The sequence below is a fragment of the Heteronotia binoei genome, chromosome 1 (genome assembly GCF_032191835.1).
Source record: "Heteronotia binoei isolate CCM8104 ecotype False Entrance Well chromosome 1, APGP_CSIRO_Hbin_v1, whole genome shotgun sequence".
Classification (NCBI taxonomy): domain Eukaryota; kingdom Metazoa; phylum Chordata; class Lepidosauria; order Squamata; family Gekkonidae; genus Heteronotia; species Heteronotia binoei.
This window is the reverse complement of record NC_083223.1, coordinates 250,051,202-250,070,609: the sequence shown is the minus strand read 5'-3', so window position 1 is coordinate 250,070,609 and position 19,408 is coordinate 250,051,202. Positions and strand designations below refer to the sequence as shown.

General features: G+C 47.0%; 1 protein-coding gene across 1 annotated transcript; it reads right to left on the bottom strand.

Moving 5' to 3' along the window:
- Positions 1-586: 586 nt before the first annotated feature.
- On the bottom strand, positions 587-18,876 carry SF3B2 (splicing factor 3b subunit 2). Its single transcript, XM_060252048.1, is given in 22 exon segments — positions 587-844; positions 1,311-1,496; positions 1,582-1,681; positions 2,416-2,517; positions 2,646-2,788; positions 2,921-3,028; positions 4,237-4,344; positions 5,280-5,369; positions 5,486-5,635; positions 6,701-6,928; positions 7,492-7,572; positions 7,948-8,082; positions 8,703-8,903; positions 9,279-9,358; positions 10,113-10,218; positions 11,539-11,624; positions 13,135-13,243; positions 14,094-14,286; positions 14,288-14,346; positions 15,633-15,710; positions 17,724-17,770; positions 18,632-18,876. Coding segments are annotated over 22 exon segments (2,583 nt in total). The 5' UTR covers positions 18,753-18,876; the 3' UTR covers positions 587-772.
- Between the last annotated feature and the right edge of the window lie 532 nt (positions 18,877-19,408).

The window sequence follows — 19,408 nt, the reverse complement described above, 5'->3', positions numbered from 1 at the left end:
AGCGTGAAATGGAAGTCAGTAATGTTTTAATATTTACTCGGGGAGGAGGAGAAAAGAGACTGAAGCCAAAGCGACTTGAAGAGAATCACCCCCAGCCCACCATAACCTCCTTCGGTCTCTGAATGATAATTCAGGGAAGCACCTCAGCAACTGCACACAAGTCTTTGCAGAAACTTTTAGTTGGTAGTTCAAAGGACTTTGAAAACAATAGCAGGAATAGAAGCATTCCTTTGTGACCCCCAACTGCCAACGTGGAGCGTGTCAATCTTGCCCCCCTCCCAATCTTCCATGTAGGGACTCTAAGGAGGAAGCCCTGAAAGAGAGTGCAATAAGTTAGGGAAGGAGAGGGACTGATTCTGGGTACCAGCGGTGCTAAGAGGAAGCTTATTGGCAGCCTCATTTGCCAGGAGGTTGTGCTGGGGATGAGAAGTGGCCTGTGACAACTCTAATGGAAGGAAACTCTGCAAGGGCTTTGAGGGCTCACGAACCTAGTCCCCCCCAACCCTGGGCCCAAAGGGACCCTTTTTAACTCCCAAGCCCTTGTCCCTGGAAAAGATCAGTACAAAAGTGGGACTAGATGGCTGACTAGCTTGGAAAAAGAGATCTCCAGAGAGCAACTCTCAAGTTTATTTACAAAATAATCTCTGTCGTTAGCCAGAGGCAATAAGCGCACAACAGCCCCAGGTTGTGAGGAGGTTCAGGAGTGGGGACAGAGAAGGGCACAGGTTTAAAAACAAACACAACAAAAGACAGTGACCGACAGATGCTGGAACTAGAACTTGAATTCCTTGTACTTCTTGCCACCCGCTCTGGTGTCCTGGGGCTGGGCTTTCCGCTTCTTTTGCTGCAGAAGCAGAGAGAGAGAGAAGAAGAGAGCTGGTCACAGCATGGTCTAGCTACCAAGCCACTGCCAAAATTTGTCACAGCAGGAAAATTCACACATACTTGAGCATATCTCTTTTGCCACTACCCTCTTTCCCACCAGGCATGCAACAGCAACTACCACCCTCCCCACACATTCTTGTCCTTTGCCTTTCCCATCACCTCTTTACCTCCTCCATCCCAATACAGATTCATATTCCTTTACTCTCACTGTTCTCACCCTCCCCGCCAGTGTATCACTTCTATATCACTGACCCAGAGGCTCTCTGACCACCCAAGTCCAATGTGAAAGATGCCCACTCGTCACACAAGACCTTTCCCGCTTCCCTCGGAGGAGTTGCACTTTTTGTCAAAATTTCATGACAGCCACTGGCCAGGAGTCCACACTGACAGGCAATAATATACACGAGGTTAGAAAACGGCCTCACCTTCTGCTTGGCGGCATGTTCGGCCACCATGTCGCTGAAATCCTCCTTCTCCACCTGGGCCTGCTGCTCCCGCACGTGCTCCTCGTACTTCTGTGTCATGGCCATGGGGTCAAGCTCCAACTCCTCAGGAGCCAAGGCGACCTCCACGCCCTGGATCTCTGGCACTGGCCCTTTGCGGCTCATCACCTGCATGGAGACACCAGAAGGGTCAAGCGGGAAAGCCTGAGTGACGCTGCAATCTGCCGCCAGCCAGAACTCACCCCCTCCTTACCGTCGTCATGTCGTAGATGTGGGTGGAGCCCATCATGGCACCGCCCACGGTTGCTGTCCTCTTCTCTGGCAGCACTGTGAACAGCTGGGGTGTCTCGCTGCTGCAGAGGAGAAAAGAGGCAGGAGGAAATAGCACAGCATCATCAGAGTGGATAGGTCAAGACAGCTGAGTGGAGATTAGGGAGGGAGAATCACTCAGGACTCTTTTATGCCATCCTGTCCCCTGCAGCCTGTAGGGCTGTGGAGCGCTTTTAAACAGAAATAACTGGAATTCTGCGCTATGTACATATCATGCATATTCACCAAATTTGGGTGCATTTGTTTCTATAAGATTACATTTTCCTAGTCCATGTGAGTGAAAGTGACTATAAACCACAGAAGGCCCGCTTTTCCCCACTTAGGCGGGGGCCCAAGATTTCAGTACAAATTGTTTTCATAAGGTATAAAAACTTCATTTTAAGATATCTGAGATTCTTTGGGTGCCGAATTCTACACTTTTCATTTTTGATGCATGTGTGTGGAGTGACAGGATGTGTGCAGCCTCTGATATGCGGAAATGCTCTGAAAAGAGCAGGCCCTGGTCTCAGGGACAAGAACGATGCTTCCCAAGATCTGCTACCTGGAGACACTGCAGAAGAAAAGCAAGTGCTTTGCACCACAGATCACTTCTCAAGGTGGCTTTGGTCATACAACCCGTGTGGCCTCATGGAACATGTGCTCACCAATCACATTATCTGCTCTGGAGCAATGCTGGAGCTCCACTTAAATGCTGGCTGGGGAAAAGGCCAACAGCCCTCACCAAACCCAAGTTCTGGCTCCCCAAGGCAGTACTTACCCATCCATGGCTTCCTCAATCTTCTTTTTACGCAGTTCAATGAGTTCAGGTGTTTCCATACCAGCAGGCACTGATGAGAAGCCACCGGGTGTAATCAGGCCACTAGGGAGAGATCAGGTCTAGTGGTTAAAAATCCAGCCAGTGCTATCGGCTCCACTTCTATCCCTCCACCCCACAGACAAGACTATCTTCTGCATCCCGTTCCACTGAAAAAAAGAGGCAATGCCTACCTGTCTGCTGGCGTGATGAAGCCTGTCTCATCTGGTTTCTCTTCATCACTTTCCTCATCCTCTTCTTCCTCAGATGACTCTTCATCAGAAGGCTCCAGTTCTCCCCATGGTGTCCGGTCAATCTCTTCTTCCTCTGTCTTGGTCTAACGAATGAAAACGGCAAAAGTGTGCATCAATAACAAGCCCTCTGTACAGCACCTAGCACATGCCAAACGAAGGGGGAGAAAAGCTAGTTCTTTCCCCCACATCGGTAACCACCAGACATAGATGCATACCTGGAATTCAGCTGCATTGGTCCCAAAGACGTCTCCATAGAGAGGTTTCCCAGTCTCATCCACAGGGGGTTTGCCCCATCCCCCAGCGTGGTACCCAAATGAGCATCCCTGGGGGGAAAGGAGATACAAGAGTCACTTGCTGCCTCTTTCAATCAAAGATGGAAAAAGCTAAGAAGGGACCCTGCTGTTGTCCTTTAAACCAGTGTTACTTCTCCACATGATCTCCCAACACAGCAAAACCCCCTTGTTCTATTACTGATTGGACAGTTTCTTGAGAATTAGGGTTGTGAGTGTACCACAAGTGCGCTGCAGATGTATGGAAACTGATTTTGGGCATACAATTCAGCATCAGATGGCACAGAACCCAAAGGGCAAGGGTGGCTGCCCCTATGGGCCCACCTCAGTGGAACAGTTGCCACAGGTTGCTGCTGGTGATATAGCAGACTTATTGGTGTAAAGCCTAAGGGACACATTGACAGGCCACCCTTGCCATATAGTGTTTTCCAGAAAGCTAGCCTGTGCTGTAGAGGACACAGCTGCTTTTCCAGAAAGATAAAGGTGTACCTCCTTGTGTATGGTATTAAATGCATTGCGGAAGCCATTTAGAAACTTGAGTGCATTTTTTACAGCATCATTTACTCTTCACTTTGTATAATGTAAGTTATGAAGTGAAGCAAATTTGCAACTTAGGATTTTACAACTCTTTGTCACTTAGATAATGACTGGTTTCAAAACGAAGGATAGGCATTTAAAGAAACAAGTAACTTTGAAAAACTGTTAGATCAAGGTGGTCAAACTTGCTTAACATAACTGCACAGATTAAACATCAGATGTTTGAGAGCCACAAGACACGAGCATCAGATGTATGAGGGAAGGAGGAGGGGAGGGAGGAAGATAGATTGGGGAGAGGGAGATGATGGAAAGAAAGTAACAACTTTGTACTTGCTACAATTGAGAGGGACCCAGCTGCGTGCCGAGGACTCTTGGCTATGCCATTTTAAAATATCAGGCTCCAGGCTGTAAAGGGGGTCTTGCAAAGATCATGGGGCATGCCAAGTGAATCTAAGCAAGGCTACCAGTTATTCAGGTTGAACTTTTATCCCTAGCAGATTCAGAGCTTGGGAAAAACAAGCAGTTCCATGCAAAGTTGGCAGGGCTACAGAATCTCTCTCCCCAAAGGATCACAAGGGCTGGGCTATCACCAATACCATGGGTCAATGACCTCTACTCTGTATGGCCAGAAGTTATACCTAGAAAGCCCCCTCCCTTTTAGCAAGACAGCGACTACCTGGTGCAATCAAGTCATCCCCACTCACCTCTGGAATCGGGGAATTCAAGCCTGGAATCTTCAGATTGGGATAGGATGGTGGTGGGCCATAACGCTGCATGGCAATCAGCCATGGAGGTGGTACCTTGTGTGCATTCTGCATTAGCCCCAAAAGAACAAAGCATTAGACTACAGAAATCTTCCTGGATACGAACACTATCCAAGTTCCACCAATCCCCATCCTGCCCATCACCCCAGCCCTGCCCACCAACAATGCCTCCCCACCTCACCCTAACCAACATTCATTACTTGCCCTTTCCAAACACCTCACATAAATCCCCAAAATGTCCCACCACCACCACCACCCCGGGGCCAGGCAACTGCTATTCCAAACCACCAACTGAATGACACTAGAGATGGAATGGCCCCTGGATCCTCCTTGCACGGCTTCTGGGACACTGAAGCACTAAAACACTCACCATCCAAACAACGGCCATTCCAAATGGGGCTGACGTATTGGGAAGGTGGCAAGCAGGGGAAAGAGGACGTTAATATTGTATTTTAAAAGGTAAGCAGTTCAGAGGGTCTTATGGTTCTGAGTGCAGAGTATCAGGGGTGGAATTCTAGCAGGAGCTCCTTAGCATATTAGGTCACACACCCCTGATGTAGCCAATCCTCCAAGAGCTTACAAGGCTCTTTTTTGTAAGCTCTTGGAGGATTGGTTACATTAGGGGTGTTTGGCCTAATATGCAAAGGAGCTCCTGCTAGAATCCCACCCCTGCAGAGTATAAATAGAATGAACCAACAGCTGAATTCATGCACATTGCAATTCATTTCAAGAACCTCATGAAGTGGGGTGGATGGTCAGGTAGCTTGGAAAAAGCAGCTTGAACATTTTATTTTTTTAAAATTAATGTCTATCTATACGCAAACAGGCACACACGTACATCCCATCTTAATTTTACAAGCTTTTCCAAGACAGAAAAGTTGTGTTTCTTTCAGGGGACTGAGCTTGCATCCCATCTTGCCTCTGAGGCCTTAATCAGGAGCTCCTGACAAAGGCCCAAAGCGGCCTCACTTCTTGCCACTCACCGGCCCCACAGGCATCCCCAGTGCAATGCGCAACTCATCTGAAAGATCGCCTGGTTTCTTCTCCTTGAGTCGTGTCTCAAACTCCTTGCCCTGACAGGGAAGAAGAGGGATCAGCCAGAGACTGGCCAGGATTGCTCCTCCTTGCCCCTCCTCCTTCCCTCTGCCCCCAAAGGGAAAAGGCTGGGCCAAGCAATAAAGGTCCTTACCTCATAGTACAAGTCCCCGTGGATTGTCAGTTTTGGCTTTGTCTGCCACTTGAAGAAGGCGTCATGCAGCTTCTGATAATCGATATCAATTTTGCCCATCTTGGGACGAACTTTCTCCCTCATCTTGGACTTCATAGTCTTCTGTTCCTCCTGGGAGGGGGGCACAGCAGGGGGGGAGGTTACACGATCGCAGCAAGGTTTCATTGTGCTTTTAAAAGGAGCTTAACATTCTCCTTGTAAGGGACAGGTTCAGATGACTGGCAACCAAACAGTCCCTGCCACAAGAGGAGGTGGCCATCTATATGCAGGTGTATGGGTGCAGCATTACCATCTCTGTATAGTTAAAACCCTGTGCTCAGTCATACAGGCAGCCCAGTATATCTGCTGAGACTCTATTCAACTGGAAAATCTCAGCTTTCCTTCTGGGAAAAAAAAACTTACACCCCTCCTGGATACGGGGCAGGGCAAGGAGCCAGACGGATGATAGCCAGTGTGCTGTACAGCTCCTTACCTTCCCAAAGTGTACGAAAGCCAAACACAGTATTTACATCACTGCAATTAGGTGCAGGGTTCAGTTCCTATCAGCACACAACCAGCATTCTCCTTTAGTGCATGCAACCTTGGCTAGGGATCGTAGGCACTTTGGTATCATCAAGCAGAAGCATCCTCTGAAAGGGGCCATGGCTCAATGATCAAGCAGAAGGTCCTGCAAGCAGAAGTCTGATCCTGGGGCATCTTTAATTCAAAAAGGAACTCAAGTGTTGGGAAAATCCAACTTCTGTTTTAAATCCTGAAGAGTTACTGCCAGGCAGAGTACACAATACTGAGCTGACTGGACCCAAGACTGTACAAGACAGGTTTGTGCATTCTGGAACAGCTGCCAGACAGATGAACCCACTCCAAGGAAGATGCTGAAGCCAGAAGGCAACAAGAGGCAGCCCTGAATCACTTCCATCAGTGGGAACATTTGCAGCAGAGCACCTACACTCCACCCCTTCTCATGATACCTCTCCTCTCTCAAAGCCAGAGCAAAGGTGAACTCTGGGCAGATCCTTAGCACTCCCTTGAGGTTGGCTATTGAGCACAGAAGTAAGGATGCCCACTGGGACACCACTACCAGTACATCACATTCAGCATGAACATCACCTCCAAAAGGCTACAGAACCTTGGCCCTAGCGGATCCCTTTCCTGGAGAGGTGTGTGACAACATCCTACCTTCTCTTGCAGGGCCTCCCTCATCTCCTGGATCCCCGTGCGCTTGATGAATTCAGGCAGTTCAAATGGTGGCTTCTCAATGCCCCTCTTGCCTTGCAGGTACTTGCGCTTGAAGCACCAGTGACGTGGCACCGGGACGGAGTTGCGGGTGGCCTTCAGGTGGACTAAGAGTTTGGGGTCCTGGGCTGTCACATCATGCATCTCCACCACATCAGGGCGGGCCACAAGCTGTGGTGCAGGAAAACAGGGATGAATTGGGAAAATTCCTCAGAACCCAAAGGCCACACTATTCCCTCCCTGCTAAGTCTGTGTCTAGACAGCAGTTTGCTCTAGGGCCTGAATAGCTTGATTCAGTCATGACTCAAAGGCTGAGCCTCACTTCAAGTCCACAGGCTCAGAGTGCTTCCAACAACACAGAGAGCAACTCATCCTCACTGCTGAATTATCACACCCAGCCCCACAAACACATGGGATCAATAAAGCAAGGAATCCAGATCAAAAGGCATAATAACCTCAAGGCAGGAGGCAGCCCCCCCACCCAGCATCTCTTCCTGCACCCAATCCAGAAAAGAGGGATGTCCAAACATTTCTCTTTACAGAACACCTTGAATTATGGGATTTAGGGACAGTGTTCCTGCCCTTGGAGGACAACCACCAATAACAGAAAAGGAGTAAGAGGAAGAACCAATGAGAAACCAACCCCCGATTACATTGGGGGAGGAGAGTTCTTCTATTCCTTTTTTGCCCGGTAAGCCAATGTGTCTACTTGCCCACCCCCCACTCAACTGTACCTGTTTGAGCTCAGCTACAGTAAAGCGGTTCATTCGCCGCAGTTTCTTCTTGGAGAGTTTGGGGGCTTCTGGCTTCTTTTCCTGAGCGTATTAGAGAAGGACAGGATGTCATTTCTATTATTTGTTACCAATATTTCATTTCTGCTTTAAATATTACACAGATTTCAACGATAACCACCTCCCTCCCATAAAAACATCCACTTTGATGCCCCTAGAAAAGGAGACCCCAACCTTATTGAACCTTGCGGGCACCTTTGAATTCTGACATGGGGTGGTGGGCCCAACCACCAAATAGCTGCTGCAGCAGGCAGCCAACCACAAAAATGTCAGGGAGCAAGACTGTGGATAACCGATGGACTGTCCTTAAACACGAAGGTTTTACCTTTAATTATTTTAGCCCATTCAATCACAGACTTCTCTTTCATGGAGGGTGGGGAAGAGAGAGACAGTTCCTACCTGTTCATCATCCGAGCTGTCATCACTGTCCTTCCGCTCTTCCTCAAAGCCCTTCTTCTTGGGTGCAGCTGAACTGGCCACTTTGTCTGCCTTTTCTGGTTCCTTCTCCTTGTCTTTTTTCACATCATCTGTCAACTGCAGAGAAAGGAGGACAAACAGCTGGAGGCAGCAGCTTCCAAAAATGCAATAACATGAAAAGGGAAGTTGGGCAGGCATCCTTACCACATTCAGACAGCTGTTTCTTTAGTGGATGGCACACCTAAATTCCAACCACATTTTCCCAAAAGGCTAGATAGTCAGATCCTGGACACTTCAGAGAACCTTTAGTCACAGAATGCCAAAAGGCCCAAATTTCACTCAGAAGGACATTTCCTGCTAGTTTTGGAACAGCTGTGAAATCTGCTGACAATGGACTGCACATTTGAGGGGGGGGGATGCTTTTGGAGTCTGCAAATGAGTCTCACAGAAGATTCAGGATTTTCCAAGAATTGGGAAAGCATTTAATCACTTCCCCAAGACAATTCCTAAGCACCTTTTCCAAACGGGGTGCAAAGGAATTTTAAACCACTCACCCCCATGAAACAAACATGTCTGACTGTGTAGCCTCATCAGTGTGCTCCAGATATTAAGGAAGCAAGCATATTCCCTAGCAGGCTCCCAGCTATAGCCATCTCCTCTGAGATTCTCCACTTTGGGGAGGGAAGAAAACAAAACCAAGAGAGAAATATACCACCATGCCCCAAGCTCCATCGCACCTTGAAAGCCTCAAAGATCCTCTTGAAGAAAATGAAATTAGGGTCATAGATTTCAGGCTCCTCTGTGACATACTCAATCTCCACTGGACCTTCAGCCCCTGACTCATCCCCACGCCCCTCAGCCTCCTGGGTAGTTGGGCCATCTTTCTGGGCTGTGGGTTGCTTCTTCTTTTTCTTCCGGTTCCGCCGCTTTCGATTTTTCTGCCAAATGGACAAAAAGAGCTTAATTGGCACTTGCCCCTTAGCAGTGCATCCTCTTCCATGGCCCCCCAATTCTTTATAAGCAGATCCTTTCTGCCAGCCTGGAAAAAACTTTGTTCGGCTCCCAATATAGAAGTTTCCCAGAAAAGGTCTGCCTGCTCCTGTGCAACTTCAATGCCACAGCCAAGCTCTGATGGGGAGCAACAGTGGCCATCATAAGTCAAGCACGAGAGGGCTAATAGCATGCTGCACAGAGAAGCTGCAACAGCCTGAAGATCCAACCTGGATCATTCAGTGCAGAGGATGGTGGAGGTTTTTTTGTTTTGACAAAACAGATTCCTGACTTTTAAGCCAAGAAAAGCAGGGCCGCCTCACCTCTTTTTTGGACAGAGCGGATGCATCTTCCTCTGCATCTGAAGCAGAGATGCCAGCTGAGGCCATCTCCATGTCATCATCTGTAAGGAAGACAAGACATCTGAGGAACTGACAGTAAAAAGAAAAGGGGGGAGGACACAGGACCCACCCCTCATTTACTGAGCAGGAGTTCCCAACATTCCTCTACCAATATGGAAATTTCCACAAAGCCTTCCTGATCCTCTAACCAGGGTCGGCCCTAGACTGTCTGGCACCTTAGGCAAGGTAAACTTCTGGTCCCTCCCCCCCTATACTGATAACATCGCCAAGTCACATGGGGAGTGCCCCTGGCAATTGCCTAGTTTGCCTAATGGCAGGGTCAGCCCTGCCTCTAACTGTCCCCAATGTTTTCAGGTTTTACTACAAAAAAAAAAATCTTCTTGCCCCATGACAGAAAGGATTAGCTTGAGTGTACCTGGTGACAATTCAGGGACCAGATGAGCAGTTAAACAAAATTGGGAGCTTTGGTGCTCCAACATAAAAAATGTAGTTAGGCAAGAGAATCTTTCTGCACATAACTTGCAGAATTACTCTGAGCACCGAGAACACCTGCCAACTCTACATAACTTTGTTAGTTACGGAAGAGGAACAAGAAGCTTGTCGAACACTAACGGCCTCTTCTCCGTAACTTCTGAAATGTTTACACATCACTGCTCATAAATTGCTTTCATTATTCCTAGCAGGTACCAGCTATCACATCCAAAGTGAGCCCATGAGAGAAGACCCATTTATGGAGAGTCGCACACTACACTTCCAACCTATGCACGTATGCTGCCTGGCTAAGCAGCCTATTACCTGTACCACTGGGCACAGCAGTGAGCTCTCCCTGCCGCATCTCCTTCAGCTGGAGGATCTTCTCCAGAGCCTGAGGGATCTTCGGGCCCACACCGGAGTCATCAATCTGGAAAACAAAATAAGTCTTACCAGGCACAACAGGCTTCATTTTAGTTCCCTAGACTAGTCAACAGCTCCACCTCCCAGCTCCCAAGAGGCATCGAACTGGTACCTGTCACCATGATGAGGAAAGCCCTCATTTTGTTGGCCTTTGCCCCATCCCCTTCAAATTGGGCTTGTAACAGCTCACACTGGCCACTCACATGGGACCCAAACAGTGAAATTTTGAGACGACCACGACGACTGCAGATTTATACCCTGCCCTTCTCTCTGAATCAGAGACTCAGAGCGGCTTACAATCCCTTATATCTTCTCCCCCCACAACAGACACCCTGTTAGGTGGGTGGGGCTGAGAGGGCTCCCACAGCAGCTTCTCTTTCAAGGACAATTCCTGCGATAGCTATGGCTAGCCCAAGGCCATTCCAGCAGCTGCAAGTGGAGGAGTGGGGAATCAAACCTGATTCTCCCAGATAAGAGTCCACACACTTAACCACTACATCAAACTGGCTTTACAGACTAAAGGGAGCCAAGATGGCAGGAGTGGAGACTCCCCAGGTGACTGTATTACACCCTCAATGGCAAGCTAAGAAAGAAAGAAATTCATGGACAGCATAATGTGTTCTGAGACATATGGACTGGCCAGAGAGAAACTGATCAATTCTATCAATAAAAGCTTTTAGATTATTGTTCAAAGCATTCCGGCTACAGAAAGGGTTCTTGGTTCAATGCCTGCTATCCCTGATATAGTCCTATCTAATGAAGGAAATTCCAGTGACAACAGTCTCCAACTAATGAAGTTTCCTCACAGTTTGTATGGACTTGAAGAGCTCTAATGCATGGGATGTAACACTCAGACCCTCTTTGGCATTCCTCCCCTTTCAGTCGTCACTTGGAAGACTTCCCACATAATGGGAACTCATCCTGGCACACCTCCACCCAATCAGAAGGCTCAACTCCAAGCTCACCAGCATCCTCCTCTCCAGTTGCTTCCTATTATTCCCCAGTTCTTCTGTCTGAAGCTGGGATCATCTCCCAACATATGCTTCCACACTCTGCTGTGTGTCCTGAATTTGGGCACCACTCAACACTGGCTTGCATGGTAGATTGCATGCATAATCTCTCTGGATTTTTCCTTTGGAACTTCACTCAGTGTCTTACTTAGGTCCTCCATAACATACCCTCTGCAATGCCAAACAGCCCAATTTGTACAGGTCTGCAGACTGCTTCCCAAATTCTTAAAACCTCCCAAGATGACTTCCCCAAGAAGACCAGACAGGTAATGTAACCCCCCTGCTTTGACACCCAACTCCCCAGCAAGCAGCCTCACCTCACGACTATCTTCTCCAGGAGGAGGTGGAGGGCCTCGGGGTCTTGGGCCTGGCAGGCCAACTGGTGATACCACAGGAGTGCTCCCTAGGAACAGGGCAAGCAAGTGAATGTCCAGAAGGAAAGGAAAGTAGCAACACTCACAGCCAACCAACCAGTCTCCCACTCACTGGAAAAATTTATACTGGTTTTCCAGGTTGCCCCATTTCTAGCATTGAGTGTAGGTATAGAGGCTGCCTGCATCATCACATGGGGTGGATCTAGCTCAAAGAAGCTGGTTAAATGCTCCTGGGAGTGTCACAAGGATGGCAAAATAAGCACAGGCACTTCTACACAGTGAAGTCTAGAAATTAATTACCATGGCCAGCAGGTAATCAACCTAGAAGAACAGCATGTATTGTACACACACAGAACAAAACACCCTGGATGTTTTCAGCTTAGAAACAGAACTCTGCTGAAGTTCTCTGATGGCTTTCATTTTTTTTAAAAAAAAACCCTACTATCTCAGGTTTGAAACTAGACGGAAGGCAGGGGGAGGGGTGTTATTACGATTGCAAAGGGGGTTGGCCCTTCAAAGTTTCTTACAACCATGACAACTCTTTCAAAGTTGTATCCCTGGCCAAGGAATCTCAGAAAATTCAACAGGAGTTGTGGGATCTGAATTTAGATTAAGCTGAACTCACTGACTAGCTATCACAGATGGCCTCAACAATTTCCTGTGACCTCAGCAAGGGTTTAATAAACCATGCAACTGAAGCTCTTTTTCGTTCTCATTGAGAAAAATCAACAAGGGAGAGGACCCTCACCTGAGTATCACTGAAACTTCATGCTTCCAAAGTGCCTCTGTCCACTCCAAAGAATCGAACACTACACCCTTTCTAGAAAGCCAGAAGGGGTAACATGGGAATATCCCACTATAAACATTCTTTGGGGTCATCCTCCCAGCTACCTTTACCAACTTCAGAATTCAACACTACATAGAATCTTTTCACTAGGCTTAATGTACTCCCTTCAGCGATCCTAACAGGAGGAGTAAATGGCATACCTTTCTCCTTAACGGATTTTGTCCCTGTGCAAGTGGTGCCATCGAGACAGTATCCCACGTGCTATCAGAATGCTGTTACTACATCAATGTACGGCATAGCATTTTATCACCAATCCTTGGTAGTATTTTAGATTTACCTGACTCACACAAAGTGCTTTTTTGGCTAAACAATACTGCTGATGATGTTATTGAGACTGTGGCAAAATTCCTCCAGGAAGCTCTACTTACACATAGTACACATTTAATTCATAACTTTTCAAGAATGGAACTGAAAGATGGAATATGTTTTTATACATGTTTTATACATGCTTTATTTCTGCATTTTCTTTTATCCTACCCTTTCTATACTAACAGTTTTATAATGCCTATAAAGGAAATTGCTATGTAAACATCCTTCTCTCCTCATAAGGATGGCAGTGGGGATTGACTAAAAAAGAATATGCCAACAGGCCAGAATCAGACCCATACTCCACTTAAGCGGCTTCTGCAGTCCCTGTGTGTCTACCTTCCCTGTGTGAACAATCCACAGCCCCTTTTTCCAAGGAAACTCACCTCTTGGGAGCCCTTGAGGTCTCGGGCTCATGTCTGGAGCAGGTCTTGGTACCGAGGGAGACATCTTGGACATCTCTTGCTGACGCTCCTGTTCCATAAGTACAGCAGCCTAAAAAGGAGAGTGTGGAGGCACACCAATTCAAGCCTCCTGAAGCTGAATTCCCATGTCTAGGCTCTGGGGAAGAGCCCAGTTCACAGGAAATGGCTACTTCTGTGCTAATCCTATTGGACTGACTTGGTGGTAGGAAGAAGATTAGGACTTCCAAGTCTGATCTAGCTAAAAAAAAGCCAGACTGAAGCAAGCTCCAATCCAATCCAAATACCTTTATTGGCATAGAAATAAAAAGTACAGCATAGCAAATTTACATGGAGTTTCAGCTATAAAAACCAGTCAAACATCAAGAAGGGGAGCTAGTCTTTTGCTCCTTAATTGTTATGGCAGCCAAAAGGTACTTTGCAACCAGGCTTGTGATATGGGAACATTGGTCAGATAGTAGGAAAAAAACTAACTTCGATGAAGCAAGCCAAACAGACCTAGCAAAAACAGACATTAAACTTAACAGTCTGGATCATTAACCTCCCTAGATCTAGTTTCTCCCCCAAGTCCCTCACAGGAAGCACATCCAAGGGAGGGGAGCACTCAGCGGTGTGCGTTAGCTGTGCCCAGCGTGCCACAAGCTGAGAGCAAGGGGGTCAACAGGCATCACAAATAGTAATAGGGCAACAGTGATAAAAGGATGAGAGGCAGGGCTTCAGAGGAACTGGTTTAGTTCCACGGGCTGAAGGACGAACTGCAGGGAGACAAGCGAATTCTACACCTCTGATCACACCCAGGCTGCACAATCTGTTGCTTAAGACTGCAGGAAGAACATCAGCTGCTCAACACATGCCCTGCTGCCAGGATTCTTCACACCACTGCACAAAGTCAGTGCACGTAACAAGAAAGAGCACAGCCATACCTGCTTCACCCTCTCCTCCTGCTGTAACAGCATGGCGGCTTGCTGCTGAGCCAGCTTCAGCCGCTCCTCCTCAGGCAACACAGAAGGATCCACTGCCTGCATGCGAAGAGGCTGCCCCAGGCCAGGGGGTGGTGGAGGGGGGCCCACACCCATGGGAAAGTTGAGGCCCATGCCGGGGGGTGGCGGAGGGGGGTGGCGGGGGCTGCATCGGTGGCATCCCCATCGGAGGCGGCGGCAGAGGGATCCCGGAGAGCTGCAGAGGTTAAAGAAGGCAGCCGTGGGAGGCTTGGGCTTGAAGGCTGTCCTGCGTCTTCCACAGGGCATGGCACAGCAGTCAAGGTTCCCCTTCATTTGGTAATGGCCCAAATGAGCGTCAAGAACATCACTGTGCAGGTGGCAACATAACTGCAGTTCTATGAGGGCATTATTTGTTTGCGAGGCCTCTTGCTCCCTTGCCTCGAAGCAGTCGGGACAGGCTTAGAAAGCACACAGCCAAGCTTCTCCTACCTTTCAATAACCGGAAGCATCTCTGAACAGGAAGAAATGGTGAACTGCCTGCTTACCCCAAGGGCATTAATAAACACCTTTGTTTTTAATGGTCTTCCTGAGAATTTCAGCCATTCTGTTAAAGGCTGCAGGCGGCTCTCTGACCTCTACCAGTTTCTAGAGGATCTCATTTTATTAAGAAGAAGAAGAAGATATTGGATTTATATCCCGCCCTCCACTCCGAAGAGTCTCAGAGCGGCTCACAATCTCCTTTACCTTCCTCCCCCACAACAAACACCCTGTGAGGTGGGTGGGGCTGGAGAGGGCTCTCACAGCAGCTGCCCTTTCAAGGACAACTTCTGCCAGAGCTATGGCTGACCCAAGGCCATTCCAGCAGGTGCAAGTGGAGGAGTGGGGAATCAAACCCGGTTCTCCCAGATAAGAGTCCGCACACTTAACCACTACACCAAACTGGCTCTCCATTAAGGATGAAAGGTACAGGACACTTGCTTTAATGTAATGTTTTAAAACATTTTGAAGCTTTAGGCTGTCCCTGCTGTCATAAAATAGAAGCCAGAGATAAGAACTGTTCTTTGAAGAGCACAATACACAGCGCAAAGAAGCTTTAAGGAAATAGCGCAGGTTTGGCAAGGAAAACCTTCTCCAAGTTTCAGCAATACCCAGAAAAAACATGTGTCACAGAAGCACAGAAGCTGCCACTAACCTCTTATGCTATCTACTCTTATAGGCAGAACAAAGTTTGAGTCCAATGGCATCTTTAAGTCCAACAAAAATATTTTGTTAAGATGCCACAGACTCAAACTTTATTCTGCTGGTTCAGACCAACACAGCAACTCACCTAAATCTACTCTTATCGGCAATGTCTTTCCAAGGTCTCAGAGAGAACTCTTTCCCAGACATGCTACCACACCCCACACCCCGCAAATGTCAGGGATTGAACCTGGGACCTTCTGAATGCAAAAGCATTGGCTTTGTAAGTGAAGTATAGACCTTCCCCCAAACTTCCAAATTTTTCCTAGATGAATCACTCACCTGTCCTGGCATGGGGGGTGGGGCTGGCTTCTCTCCTTCATCCCCCCGCAGAACTGGCCTATTGAGCACTATTCCTGTCTGAAAAAAGGCATAGTCACTGTTAGCATTGGTTGATTCAAACTGTACTGTGTAACAGTCTCTGCAGCAGGAAGCTTACATTAGAACAGTGTGATGCAGATAACAGCACTACAAAAAAATACCTTACTACAACAGAAAGAGGTACAAAACCACATAAGGGAACTCTAAAACAGCACCCTTTCTGCAACTGCTTGTCAGCTATTTAAAACATTTCTATACTGGTTTTATCCAAATAGGGTCCCAAAGGCAGTGAACGTCAACATATTTCAACAATATGACACTGAAAACATTAAAACAGCATTTAAAATAGGGTACATATATAAAATATTTAAACAATTGAACAAAACAATCATGTAGAAATACAACAAGCATAAAACACAACCAGGGAGAACAACCAGTAACTGCTGTGTGCAGGAAGGGGCATGCCAAACAAAACAAAGAAGTCCTCACCTGCTGGAGGAAGACAACAGTACAGAGGGACAGACTAATTTTTCTGGGGAGGAAGTTCATATGCTCCAAGGCCAGCTAAAGCCTACTTAAAACCTACTTCCTATCTCTTGAATACATGTGAAAGCACACTTCAAATCTCTAGGCACCCATACAAAGTCAGAGATGCCTAAGTCAGGACTGCTCCTGCCCTGCTGTACCAATTTCATTAACACATGCTCTTTTCTTACCATACCATACCATACCATACCAAACCTTTAATGGCATAATAGATTCAGATAAAAATACACAGAATATAAAAATTTAAACATTGGAGATAAAATCAAAATAAAACCGAGCTTACAGATGCATTCAAACATGGTCAGAATTAAATTTAAGGATGTCAGCCAGAAATTTTGCCACAGCCTCACTAATGTGTGTGATGCTCTTTTCTTCAACACAGAACCCTCGGTATATCACTGCCCCTATACCACTTTCTTAACACCCAATTATCTTCCAGTGCTCTCAAAGACCTGGTGGTTAGGCCAACAGAGCTCATCTCCATGCAAAACAGATCTCCAAACAACCTTATCTCCAGAGAAGGATGGCCCAGGCAGTTTATTTTTATTTCAAAGAATTATATGCTACCCAGTCAGGGCCACTAAGGCGGCTAATAACTAAAATGATAGCAGTCTAAAAATGCACTATAATTGAAAAACCAGAACTAAAATCCACACACAGAGAGATCTCAATTAAAAATATAGGGCACGGACAGAAGGATTATTGCGGGAATGCCAAATAATAAAGTCTTCTCCTGCTTAGCAGAAAACAAATATCTCTGGAGAGGGAATTAGCCTTGGCACCAAAACCCAAAAGGCCCTCTCCGAGGTTGTCACTTGCCTAACCTCAGAGGGCAGGGGCATCTAAAGCAGGTCCTCAGAAGTCTGTCATAGCAGTTGGTCAACATTCTGACTACAACATTCTATACCAACTGAAGCTTCCAAACAGTGGCAGCTCCATGTAAACAGCACTGTAGTAACCTAATCTAGTTACCAGGGCATGCACAATGGTGGCTAGATCTTTTCTGCCCAAGAAAGGCTGCATCTGGCTAACCAGGCAAAGCTGATAAAAGGCTCTCTTGGTCATAGTTACCAGTTGCTCATCCAGCAGTAAGACTGTGTCCACAGTAGCATACTCAGGCTACAGACCTGCTCCTGCAGGGGAAGTGCAACCCTGGCCAGACCCCTTAATTCCCACATCAGTCTTTCCACTCACCAGCAGTTATTTCCATCTCATATGAATTAAGCTTTAGACTATTACCTCGACCCACCCCAAAACAGCATCCAGGATTTTTAAAGCTTTCCTAGGATCAGCTGAAGCACAAAATAGAGACTAGGTTATCCACATATTGGTGACAGCTCACCACAAATCTCTAAATAATGTCACTTAGTAATTTCATATCAGTGTTAAAGAACATGGGGGACAAGATGGAACCCTGCAGGACTCTGTAGGCCAGAAACCAAGGAATTGAGCAGCACTCCACTACAAAACATAACCCTATTGTTAGCATGTAAAAGAAAGGCTTACCTGAAGTGTGTATGTCTGCAACCGTTCCACCAGCTCCTCACGGCCCCCTGGAGAGAACCAGAGAAAATGATAGTATTTACCATGCATTGCATAAACTAACATGGCCCCAGAAGACCAGAGTTGCTACAGAACTTTGGAATATCCTTCCCCTCATGAGTACTAACAAAGACAAAAACTCTTTCAACTAATTCATTCCCCCCCCCCCCCCCCCCGGACCTGAGCTCTCCAAGCTTCCTTGTGCCTCTGAGCTACTTAATCTACAAGTGTTTTAAGCCTTATTTCAGGGAGTCCCTAATTTATTTGGATTTTTAATTTGCAGTTATTGTTTAAATTTTTATTTTCAGCATTTTCCAGATGTAATTGTGTGATCCTTTGGAATATCATTAAATACGGTTTAGAAATACCTGCAGCTAAATAAACATTGAATCAGAACTTTCTCTTCTCCTGATTCACACTTAGGTCCCACTTCTACCCTGTTTTCCAACCGTTTCTCCTCTCACTCCCCCACAGAAACAGCTAAGCTTCGAGCCAGAAAGCCTTTTTCCTTGCTTCAAGCCCTACTCCTGCCATAGACCTGCAGCATGCCTCTCTCTCTCAAATGCAGTTCTCTGCCAATAAGGGGAAATGATCGAAGCAAAACGCACAGGGCTATGCTGAGGATTACAACCCACATTACTTTTTGCATCCCACCCCTTCCTCCAAGGAATCGAGGGTGGTACACACGGCTCTTCCTCCCTCCGGTTTACAACAGCTCTGTGAGGTAGGACAGGGATAGAAATACTACCTCAAAGTCACTTCAATGAGCAGACTCACGATTTGACTCAGGCCCTCCAAAGGCCTCACAATATGAGAATATACACAGAACCGTTTCTGCTCCAAGCACGACAGAAAGATGCCATACTACTCACCCTGTGTGGGCGCCCCGATCTCCGCCAGCTTGGCCTGGAGCTCGTTGGGGGACCAGGCCCCGTATGCGGGCATGGGGAGCTCCCCCGCCTGTGGGGACTCAGGATGCGGCTCGGTCGCCATCTTGCCTTCCACTCCGCCCACGCAACACCTAAGCTCCCAAGGAGACTATGCGGCCACCGTAGACAGTTGTCTGGAGAACGTAACGACAAAAGTCCGCGCGGTCCCAACCAACCAATGAAAAGTCCGACGCGGTCCACTCCGCAATATTGACCATATAATTTTTACACATGCGCTACAGAACGCCTCCAGGCAACGGCACGTGAAAAAGCGCAACCAATCGGAAATCAGGACTATCCTTCATTCGTTAAACTGAAGCGAGTTTATGTTGCGTTGGTTTCTGGGATTTGTAGTTGATTGAGTAGCTTGGTTTTTGTCTGCCTGCAGCGATTTCTATATGTTACGTCTCTATTAAAGGTGAAGATGAGTAGCAGTGTAAGTATGTCTGTAGTAGTAGTAAAGAGCCAGAGTCCAGTATCGCCTTAAAATTTGTGGCAGGATATAAGCTTTTGTGAGTCACGCCTCACTTTTTTTAGATAAAGCTAGAATGCAAGTTCATTTGTCCTATATACTGGAAAGTAATTTTTTAAGATTTTTTTAGATTTTAGCGCTTAGCAAGCAAATGACAATAGCAGCTGTGACTGGGCTAGGTGTGATATCTTATCTACCTTCTGCATATTGCATCTAATCAAGTCACTCCTGCTATTCTTTCTTTTCTA